Below are 12,076 nucleotides of genomic sequence, written 5' to 3'. Positions count from 1 at the left end.
CCATCTTTAAGATTGGTCTATTACCTTTATGCCTTTAAACATGACAACACAAAAAATAAAACATAATGACAAGGACACTAATACGAACCAAAGCTTTTTGCTGCCAGCTCTTCTATAGACTCTCTCAATGTGATCAGAAACGGTTCCTAGACATTAGATAATAAAGTCTTTGTTGAAAAAAAAAACCTTTTAATTAAATGCATAACATTTATTCTCCTTAAAAATATTACTCTTGAATTTCATTTTTATTCCACTAGAGTTAATACATGCACATCCATTAGTATTCTGAACTACTTGACATATTTAAATATGTAACCCAAATATATAGTGTGAATGTCCCAGCACTTGTTACTATTTACTTTGAGTATATGATTTTGGTGAGTACTTTATTTCTTGAAATTTATTGTCTTCTTAATTAATATGCAATCTAAATTTTTAACAATTAAAAATAAGTTATTTTAATTTACTAAAGAAAATAAACAGAATGCAGCAAATTGCACAACTACTATAGACTCTGAATATATATGATTTTTCATTTATTTGTTTCAGAAAACTTTTATAGAGAGACTGTTATGTGCATGATCCTTCCAATATATACTAGTCCAAAAGACACCACTGGACTTCATTCTTTGGCAATTTACATGTGGTCTGGCCTCAAGACTGGCTTGTCAACAATAAATTAATCATGGTGACAGGAGAGAGTAGCGAAAAGAAAACAAGGATAGAGAACAAGATCTTTATCATTTTACCATGAATATATTTTTTATAGCTATATAACAAATTGGATAAAATTATATTCAGATTCTGTAGATGCTTATGATTTTCAATGTAAAAGATTTTATAGATTTAAAAACTCAATCTTTCAAATATCTAAGCAAAATATGAGTATTATTCCTGATTATAAAAATAGTTTAAAAAATAATTCTCTCAGCATTTTCATTATAAACAATTTTATATAAACTTTGTTTTATTTTAAAGCACTACTAAAATAGCCATTCTGAATTCTAGGTTCCTAATAAAATGTTTGCCTTTTAAAAATCCTATTGTTTTAGTTAAAGTATGAATTTCAATCAATGTCCTCAATATAACTGGGATTCTGCTTATAGTTTCAAGACTAATTAAAAACATGAAGTCTTCTGTCTGAAATTTGTTGAAAGTTCTTCTGCCTTTACTCAGTTAAGAAAATTAGGACTATTCAGTTGACATGTATAATATTCAAGAAGTTTATCTCTTAGCTACAATAATGTAAAAACTAAGTAGACCTTATCTGAATACACAATTATGTTTGTTTACTACCAAAACTATAAGTCTTATTAATTACATTGCTGTTCAGAACACTGACTCAGTTTCTAATCCTAACCAAATCAACATGCCCCTTTAACAGAGGATTTTCAGATGAGCCAAAAACTTTGAGTATCTTGGAATGTATTCTATATTATTCTATATAATAAAATGACAGAAGCAGATCATGATATAGAATTCAAGACTCCCTTAGAGTGACTCAACATACAAGTGTGGGTTTCAGGGATAATTCGGTTACATCCTTAATGCAGAATGGACATGATTAGAAATGATTTATTTTTGTTAACAATGTTTAGAGCACAATTCTATTAAATATCATGTTCCATTTCAAATGGCTGCTGCAGACCATGAAGGAGCTAATTTTTATAGCTTTAATGATTCAATATTGTTCTTAAAAACAGACAGAAAATAAAACTGGAATCAGAAACTGTCAATAAACAATTATGAAAGAAGTCATCAAAGGTTAACAGTCACAGGCAGAATGAGGCTCTAACACCATTCAGACAATCAGAGAAACAATCAAGCATCACTGCATGAAAGCAATTTAGGAGTTCATACATCAGTCTATTCTACTCTAGGGGGTATGAATAAACATTTTCCATTTAAAGGTTAAAAAAAAGCATTTAATGGAGGATAAAATAACATAACATTTTAGTATCTATTCATAAGGTATATTTGATATATACCCAAGAATAGAGAGATCTCATTATTTAAAAATTTTCTGTTAGGCATGTATATTTACCTTCCTTGGTGATGAAGTTGGGGCCTTCTCTTTTGAGCAGTATACCCAGCAGGATGACTTGGCTAGCCAGACAACTGCAGTCCTAAAAACACAAATCACTGTGAGTAACTGGAATAAAATGGGTACAAAATTTACCACAGAAATGTAACCACATGATGCAGAGAGGAAATCTGCCATGGAATTGTTACTGATCTGCCAGATCTGCCAGATCAATTGTTACTGATATATTACCAAGCATCAGATGACATTACACAACTATTTATCTAAGGTGTCTTGGAGACAGAGAGTAGACAAGTTGGCTTCCTCATGTGGTAGTATTTAATAATCAAATTTTCCAGTAAATAAGATAAGCAAGGGATAGAAAATGTCTACAAGCACTAATACTTGATTAATACTTGATTCTGTCACTCTCTGAGAAATTTGGCCATGCCATTCAACAATTCCCTTTTGTACATTGCTTATTCATAAGTGAGAGACCATGTTGCTATCAACCTATTATGAGGAGATGGATAAAAGAAGATGACATATATAGAGTGCTTTATATGTATTATGACACTATGCTATGTGTTTTATGCCTACCATATCATACTCATGGTATCTCATATCTATAGATAATGTCAATCAATAACAAGGACTAATAATGTCTGGAAAGATATATATTTAACCTACATGCTCAAATTTGTGGTATAGCCCAACAAGATGTCATAGTATTTTAGTTCTATCATTAGAATTTCATTTCTTCGAATAACTACTATACTCCACTCTCGCACTACCTCTTTTAAAATGCAAATAATCTTAGGGAAGGTAAAAATTAAGTTGGTAACATAATATTCACATGGATGTGGTCATAGGATTGCTTTCCACAGTGACTGGAGAGACTTACAGCAAACATTAAGACCTAAACACTAGGGTAGGAGAGGAGATCTAAGTTGGGAAAAAGAAGGGAAGTGTACTAAAAGAGAAGTCTGGAGATCCCAAAGGGAATTATTCCTGACGTAACTTCTTTAATGGCTCGTACAATACCTTCATACCCAAGGCAACCCAATTTGTCCCTACTCCTTAAGCATGTTTAAGACATCCATGCTAATGTCTTAACAATGAGAACAATCTCTCTCATTACTGCCCCTAATATAGAGAGGCCATCTACCCAGGCACTTTTATCTACCTTCTCTGAGAGGACAAAAGAAAGATGGCTTGCCCCTGAGAATTCCTGCCTGCCAACCTCACTCAGAGCCATGTGGGAAATACATCTTCCTCACATTCAGTTTTTGAAGAATTTCATGGGTGGGCTTGTTCTTCCATTCGATAATGGCGACATCTGGTTGCTGTTCTAGTTCAGGAGTACTGGAGGTACTGCTTTGTCGTTTGACTTTTGAATGTTTGGGAAGTTCTAGTTCCTCAAAACTCTTAAATTCTGGAAGCCTAGAAATTAAAAGAAAAAGTTTCAGATTTCCTGTATTTCTAATTCTAATTTCCTGCTTTTCTAATAAAAACCCAAAAGGACTTACTCTTCTGTGTCACTGATTCGTAGGAAGTCAAGTTGTTCTACTACAGCTCCAGATATTAGTGTCTGAAATGTAGTTGAGAAAAATCACAACTCTTAAATTCATGAAGCCATACACTTATAATCTGTAGTATGTAATACTTCAAAAAAGTTTACTTAAAAAACTACACACAACTCTTTTAAGTAATTTCTTAAATGAGCACTCTAAAATCAGATAAGTTTTCATATACAACAAAACCCTCTTAAAAAGAGATCACATAGGGGCACCTGGGTGGCTCAGTCAGTTAAGTGTCCAATTTTGGCTTAAGTCATGATCTCATGGTTTGTGAGTTTGAGCTCTGCATCAGGCTATGCACTGGCAGTGCGGAGCCTGCTTGGGATTCTCTCTCTCTGCCCCCCCCCACCCCCTCAAAACAAATAAATAAACTTAAAAAAGAAAAGAACATACAAATCAAGCTACAAGTTCATGGGTCATAATAAATAGGAAAGTCAACATGAAAGGAACTGTATTTTTTCTCTATTCTTAGAAGTGTGGGCATTTACTTTTAAGCTAGAATTAAAATTCAGTACCTATTAAAATGTTTAAAAATAGTGTGAAATAAAACAACTAGAAATGCTATAATTGTTTTGGGAAAAATGATGTGAAATTGCACTATGAATTCTGTTACCATAATATTTCAGGGACATCCAATGATGGGATACTGCCAATCTCCATTTTCAGGAACATTAAGGTGTTGATTATAGAGGCCAGTGCTTCTCTACATTCTGGCAACCCATATTCAGATTTTATTTTTCATTAGTTCCTGATTATAGGTTAGCAAACTAAATAAGGCCAAACTCAAACACAGTTTTTGTTGGTCCATGGTTCATGGGTAAAGAACATAAATGAATGATAACCCACAATGGTGTTTTTAGCAATATGTGTCATTTTTAATTATCTGATGAACTGTCAGATAAAATTGAGAAATGTACTGCATTAAAAAAGCCATAAGATTATTATTTTAAAAATAAGGTTATTCTTTAATCAAAACTGTCTTATATATACTACTTTTTTTGTTTTCACACTATTCTTTTCAAATATGAAGCAACATGACACAGGAAATGTTTCACTTGTTGGCTAACCACCCAGAGTTGTGCTGCCTTCTCCTCTACTGGAAACTCATAAACAAAAGTAGATCATCAATCAATAAATACCCACTACAAATGTCAGGATAGACATATTACCAGCAATCATACTAAAGTCTCCTTGCAGAGTTTGAGTGAAGAAGGCCAAACATGCAACCGATCTGCACATTTTCATGTGGCCCAGGAATACTCAGGGTCTGAGAACAGCCTGTACCTGGGCAGATAGCAATGTTGAGCATAACAGAAGTCTGTTGAGTGATTATTTCCTAATATTCAGGCTTACATCTCCACATCTTACTCTCTGGTTTGTTAGACAAATATTTATTGAACACCTACCATGTTCCAGGCACTCAACTAGGTATTAAGAATATAGCAAGAATAAAATACACAAAATCCTTGCTTTCTTGAAATTGACCATAGGTATGTGTAGGAAGTAGACAATATAAACAAAAAACTAAATATGTTCTATCTGATGATGTTAAGGGCAAAGTAGAAATAAGAAAAGTAGAGGATGGGAAGTGGGGTGGGGGAGTAGGAGGAGGAAGGTTTGTCATTTTATACAGGTGACCAGAAAAGCCTTCTCTAGTAGGGTGACATGTAAACGGAGACTGAAGGAAAGATGGTAGTCAACAATATCGATCTTAAGGAAGGATGTGTTGGGCTGAGGGAATAGCAAGTGCAAAGGTCCTGAGGTAGAAGCATGTTTGATGTGCTTTAGGAGCAGTAAAGAGGAGAGTCTGGATAAAGTACAGTAGACAGGGAAGATCATTAGGAGATGAGGTCAGAAAAAAAGGTCCAGATCATGGACAGCACAAAGACCACTGGAAGGACTTTGGTTTTCATTTTAAGTGAGAGAAAGTCATTGGAGGCTTAGGATATGTGACATAATCTAACTGTCTTATGACCAGGCAGAGTATGAAGATGCTAACTGTCTTATGGCCAGTAGGAATTTAGGAAACTTCTGTAAAAATATAGGTGAGGTATGATGGTAACTTGGGCCATGATGTTAGTGTTAGAGGTGATGGAAAGTGGTTAGATTCTGGATATAATCTGAGGGTAGAGAAAACCAGATTTGATAATGGATTGTAAAAGTGTAAAGTATGAAAAAAAGAGAAGAATCAAGAATTATTTGATGCTCAAAGCTAATAATTAATTCTGAAAACATAAGAAAAATCATTTTAATATTTTCTATTTTTAGTCTATCCACCCTATGTACTGATTAAGCCCATAAGGTAAATGTTAATAGGCAAATGTTAAATTCCATTAACAGTCTCTAGAGCTTTACATTTTTTTTTAACATTTATTTATTATTGAGGGATGGAGAGACACAGAGTGTGAGCAGGAGAGGGGTAGAGAGAGGGGGAGACACAGAATCTGAAGTAGGCTCCAGGCTCTGAGCTGTCAGCACAGAGCCCGAAGTGGGGCTCGAACTCATGATCCGTGAGATCATGACCTGAGCCGAAGTCAGTTGCCTAACCAACTGAGCCACCCAGGCACCCCTCTAGAGCTTTAGATAAAAAAAAAATCAGTTTGTTAACAGAGGCTCCTAAATTAGTTTTATAAAAAAGCTTTACTAGGCATTAATACTTTAGTTCTGATGGTAATTAAATAACCTAATATTATTATATATATGTCAAATGAAATATAATATTCAAAAAGGTATCCTGCTCTGCAATACCTAATTCTATCCTATGAAGATCCTTTCTAGCTGAACATTCTACCGAAGACTGTACTCCATCCTGTCATCCTGCAACCCTACCTAGCTTTTTTCTTTTTCTTTTTCTTTTTTTTTTTCACTATTTTATCCCCAGTGCCTAGAGAGGGAGCTCAATCAATATCTGTTGAATCAGTGAACCAATATTTACACATTTCCTACAGAGAGAACAGTAGTGAGCAGATCACTCTGGGAATTCAGAGATGAATCAAACTTGGCCTGAAAGAGTTTTCAATCCACAGAGAGAAGCAGACACAAGAAACTAGCTACACCTAAATTAAGAGCTATAGCAAAGGTTCAGGCAAAATGCCACAGAAACACACTGGAATGAGAAATTAATTCAACCTTGGAGACTTCACTAAAGAGGTGACATTGACCTAAATTATAAAATTAAAGTATTTAGAAGGAAAAGAAAAAAGAAAAAAACAACAACAACTCTAGAATAGAATAACAGCATGAGCAGGAAAAAATTCCAATTACATTTAGGGATTTTGAAAGTACCCAGTATACTTGGGGAGTGGAAAGCAGGGCAAGGAATGAGCTAGATGGAAATATGCTGGGTGATGAAGCTATGAAGGGAGGCTGAGGCCATGAGACAAGAGAACCCATGGATCACAGACTAAGGAAATTTGAAAGGACTTGATATGAAATCCAAGAGAAGCATATAGATGCTATTTTCATTTACTATATTAAAGAGAAGATGAAGGCTAGGGTGGGGGGGATGAGGGTTGTTGTTTAATAAGTATAAAGTTCCCATTCTACAAAATGAAAAGAAGCCTATTCTTTGGTTAAAGACTCTGTTCTCAAGGGTATGAGGCACAACAGAGATCAGTGGATACAAATATTCAACAGTAGACTAAGGTGAAAAACTACACAGTACTGTGGGACCCCCTGGCTTCTTCCCTAACCCTGTTCTCAGCACATGAAAGCAAAATGCATGCCATTCAGACAAAAAGTTAGATGACTATTTTGGAAACTGAAGAGCCTAAGAGAAAAAAATCTCCAGATACTGGCAGCTGGGGTTTCCCCCAACAAAAAGAGCCCTTGCCACCAGACTACCTGATAAATGACTTCATCATGACAAGAATCTTTGTTCCTAAACACAGAGCTCCCAATAAACTTCTTATTCTTTCACTCTTAAAAATGAATGGATAGCTAAAGATTACCACATATCTGACAAATGCCTCCAACATGAAAATACTGAGTGCACACATGTGCGCATACACACACACACACACACACACACAAAACAGAAAAAAGAAACCTGAAAGATATAAGGCAGAGAAGAAAATTTCAAAAACTGTCTAGTTGATAATCTCAGGAAGATAAATTATAATATCTAGAAAATAAAAACATGATATTATGAAAACGGAAAATTAAAACCGTGATAGTCAAAATACAAAACTTAACAGAGAAGCTGCATGATAAATATGAAAGAAATTTTTCCAGGAACCATGACAAAAAGACAATAGAATAGCAACAGAAAGTGACAGAAAATAACGAGGAAAGATATTTAAAAAACTAGATAAAAATCAATCAAATATGCAAAACACAAGCACTGGTGAATAAGTATGTAAACATGCCATTTGTAATATTACCTATATAGGTCCCTCTATAAATTTTCCTTTTTTCTTACTCAATATTGAGAACCGACTACATGAAAGACTCTACAAGATAATCACAATTCTTCATAGGAAATAAGTAAGGCACTTAAGTCCATGATGGACTACAATCCAAGTAGTTCATGTCAAAGGTCATAAAAGGATGTTCAAGAAGAGTACTGTTACTTTTGGCGTAGGTGATTTTGCAGAACTGGCCCTAAAGTTTGGTAAGATTTTACTTTTATTTTAATTTATTTTTTTTACTTTTTTATTTTATTTTATTTTATTTTATTTTATTTTATTTTATTTTATTTTTTAAGTTTATTTGAGAGAGAGAGAGTGAGAAAGAGAAAGCACATGTGTGAGTGTGAGCAGGGAAGAGGGGCAGAGAGAGAGGTGAGAGAGAATCCCAAGCAGGGTCTGTGTGCTGTCAACACAGAGCTCGACATGGGGCTTGAAGCATGAACAGTGAGATCATGACCTGACCTGAAATCAAGAGTTGGACACTTAACCAACTGAGCCACCCAGGCGCTCCTAACACTTGTTGAGATTTTAAAGAGCAGACACCTTGAAAGAAGGAAGTTTATTCCAGGCAGAGGAAATGGCATGAGCAGAGAGGCAGAACCTCACAAAGTCAGAACACAGCAATTCATCTGTATTGGCTGAAACACAAAGTGTTTAGTAGGAGATAACTGGGCAGGGAGGCTGTTCTGGCTAACAGAGAACCACAAGGGGCTTTGTTATTTAGGAGTTGAGAAACGGTGCTGTGAGGTCCTGAAATGAACGGAGATTATCTCCAGGTTGGATATTACTATGGAGCAGGGAAAAGAACACTGGACCAGGGAGTTAGGCAACTGGTACCTGTGCCTTAAAGGCACAAGATTATATAGCAGGTCACTTCACTACTCTGGACACCAGCTTCCTCAACTGCAAAACAGAGGTTGGAGATGAGTTATTAAAGTCTAAAATTCAGGTTGGGAAACCACTCCAATTGTTCAACCATCAGATTGGAGGAATAAGATAAACAGATGGTTACAACACGAATAGGAAGGTAGGCACAAAATAAAAGCTTAAGACAAAAGCCTTAATAAGAACATATCTGAAGAAATACAGCTGCATCTGTGCCTTACTTGTCATGAAAACAGAAACACACTGAAATTCAGAAGACTACCTGTAGACGATCAACATGAACTTTGACTCCTCCAACCATTCCCTTTTTAAAGGCTGCCAACATATCTAATATGGGGTTGAATCTGCTACCTCTAAAAAATATAAACAGACAAACAAAAGGTGCATTATTAACAACAGAATGAGAAAAAAATCTAATACTAAGTATCCTTTACATATGCAAGTCTCTCTGACACATGCTGACAAAGATATAAAAATAGGAGGAAGCCCTGCTGCCAAAGGGTTCACAGTCTTAAAGATGGAAGATGGGCATACCTCATTTCTTTCATCAACCTACCGTATATTATCTTCCCGGATGAGAACAAGGAAAAGTGGGCGTCCATGCATTTTCCAGTATTGCTTAATGAACTGTAGTGCATTCTATCAAAACATAAGAGTGAGGTAGAATGTAATGACACCATATCTGAGCTGATCAGGATGTTTAATCAGTTGTGGCAAAGAGCCAAAAAAACTCTCATATATCAAGACAATTCAGAGTCAAACTCTGGGTAGGAGAGACTACATAGGTGTAGAAATGTTCTGATACATCCATGTTACAAGTATGAATATATACAAATTAAGTTTGAAACTTTTTTGACTTTAAACTTTATTCTTAGAAGTAATCAGATTGCACATATTTTAAGGCTGCTTCTTTTTTGGTGGCCTAAAAAATACAATTCAAGAATGGTCCCAGAGGAAGAAAAAAAAAGAGAGAGACAAATCAAGAAATTTACTCTTAACTGTAGAGAACAAACTGGTGGTTACCAGAGGGGAGGTGGGTGGGAGAATGAAATGGGTGATGGAGATTAAGGAGTGTACTTGTTGTGATGAGCACCAGGTGATGTATGGAATTGCTGAATCACTATATTGTATACCTGAAACTAATATAACACTGTATGTTAACTATACTAGAATTACAATAAATACTTAAAAAAGAAAAAAACAAAGAATGGTCCCAGGGAGGAAAAATCAACCCAGGGGTTGTCTCTTAAAAGATTAATCCTCACTCCACATTACTGTGCATTTATTACAGCAGGTAGAAGAACCTAGACAGAATCTATACAGACCATCAGAAATGTGGAAAGAGTTCTTTTTTTGACTCAATTTCTACTGTCGTTGTCATCATCATCATATCAAAGATTTACATAACACTTCACTATATGTCAGGCACTATTCTGAGTGTTTTACATACTTATTTAATTCTCAGAATATCCTTATTATTATTCAGTTATACAGATGAGAAAAGAGACTTCTCTGTGTCTTGCCCAAGTAACTTGCCCAAGTAACCTGCCCAAGATCACACAGCTGGTAAATAAACAGTAGAGCCAATATCTTCACAAATGGAATCTGGGTCTAGACTTCATGCTCTGAACCATGACTCTAAGCTTCTCTACTCTGCAAATGGAAAAGAGAGTGGAGGAAACTTTTAACTGACTGTGTGTTATGAGTCAGTTGAGGTTTTACTTGACATTCTTCATAAATAAAATTATCTTGCTAACTCAACTTTTGTTCAAAAAGAGATAAACTACTGCTGTCGTATGAACATGGCTCCCCTTCTGCTTTATAAACTATATATTTTCATTCCATTTGTAGAATGGTCTATCAAGCAAAGTCATACAACTTAATATAAAACACATTCCATCTATTACTCTAATGCTGCAAGCAATTTAACTCTTTCTCCAAAGCCACGCAGACATTGTTTTACTTTCATATTTTACACTGTGTTAACCCAGTGTCACAGACTCCAGGAGCACTCAATTTAATAACATATGATAAAATCAGTAGAAACAAAGTCATCCAATTTCAATAAAAAGGGGCTCTGAAACTACCTTTATGTCATCTATCAGCAGTAAAACATCTTGAGACATGTAGAAATCACTTAAGTCGAAGATGATAGGGTAACAAACCACAGTCTTTCCTAGAATGCGATAAATCTGTAAGAGATAATTAAAAAAATATATATATATATTTATATATACACACACATATATATACATATATATATGTATATATATATATATATATGTATATATATGTTATATGTATATTTATAACAGAACCAAAGACACAGGTACAGTAGCATAAGCCGTAATAAAAAATTAAAACTGATAATGAAATTTTAAAGTTTCTTGATTAGATCAGTAAGATCAGTATACTAATAGAGTAATCCATCTCTACTGTGATGGAAAAAGCCTCTGTTTGAATAAAAACTGTCATAATCAGGTATCCTACAATGTTCAGAAATAATATAGCAGTTAGATGCTTATTCATTCCTAGAAGCCTTCTGTGATATCATACAAAATAAACAGTAAGATTTACTCGTAGAAAATAATAATTCAGATAAGCAGCCTAAGTATATAATGAAATGTGAGAATGGATGCATAGCAGATTAAACATCATTTCATTCTGTGGTTTTATAATCTGAACACTGCTCCACAAGGAAACTTCATAACCACCTTTGATGTACCGAGGCAGCCAATGGGTCTATCCGGTCTTCCGGAGAGTCCTAATTTTTCATTGATACCCAGGTGGAAATAAGCCTGTAAGACATAAATTTATAAATTAGGCAAGAAGAATCCATGCTTTTCCTTTTTTGCCCCCTTTGTCCCCCTAATGCCCTAACTTCTGATCTTTCCAGAGGAAAAATGGCCAGGGAAACCTTACTCAATACATTTGTAGGAAAATAAGCCAGCCAATGATGTCAACTTAGACTTGGGGGCACTGAGAGATTTGAGAGCATATCTTTGCAGATCTGCAAAGCAACATTCTAAAATTTGACATTTTTCTTGTGCTATCATAAACGTACAACTTGCAGGGTTCTGTCCAATTCATAAAAGAACACAAAGAGGCAAATGTTTCCTGTGTAATAAAAAATCTGATGAAAGTTTTAAAATTCAGGGACTCACATCTCCTACTAGATT

At 34.9% G+C, this 12,076-nt stretch overlaps 1 protein-coding gene across 5 annotated transcripts in view; it reads right to left on the bottom strand.

Annotated features, from left to right (window-relative positions):
• PHKB (phosphorylase kinase regulatory subunit beta) overlaps positions 1 to 12,076 on the bottom strand; it is a 255,172-nt gene that overhangs the window by 27,820 nt on the left and 215,276 nt on the right. For all 5 annotated transcript variants that reach the window (XM_058708055.1, XM_058708056.1, XM_058708054.1 and 2 more), the window contains 8 exons: positions 11,612 to 11,695; positions 10,985 to 11,089; positions 9,454 to 9,536; positions 9,160 to 9,250; positions 3,553 to 3,614; positions 3,304 to 3,466; positions 2,045 to 2,126; positions 89 to 146 (listed from right to left, as the gene is read on the bottom strand). In XM_058708055.1, coding sequence (XP_058564038.1) covers positions 89 to 146; positions 2,045 to 2,126; positions 3,304 to 3,466; positions 3,553 to 3,614; positions 9,160 to 9,250; positions 9,454 to 9,536; positions 10,985 to 11,089; positions 11,612 to 11,695 — 728 coding nt within the window. The remainder of the gene's footprint in view (positions 1 to 88; positions 147 to 2,044; positions 2,127 to 3,303; positions 3,467 to 3,552; positions 3,615 to 9,159; positions 9,251 to 9,453; positions 9,537 to 10,984; positions 11,090 to 11,611; positions 11,696 to 12,076) is intronic.

This window comes from Neofelis nebulosa, chromosome 17 (genome assembly GCF_028018385.1).
Source record: "Neofelis nebulosa isolate mNeoNeb1 chromosome 17, mNeoNeb1.pri, whole genome shotgun sequence".
NCBI lineage: Eukaryota > Metazoa > Chordata > Mammalia > Carnivora > Felidae > Neofelis > Neofelis nebulosa.
Note: the sequence above shows the minus strand (reverse complement) of the source record. Positions and strands in the feature narration are given on the sequence as shown.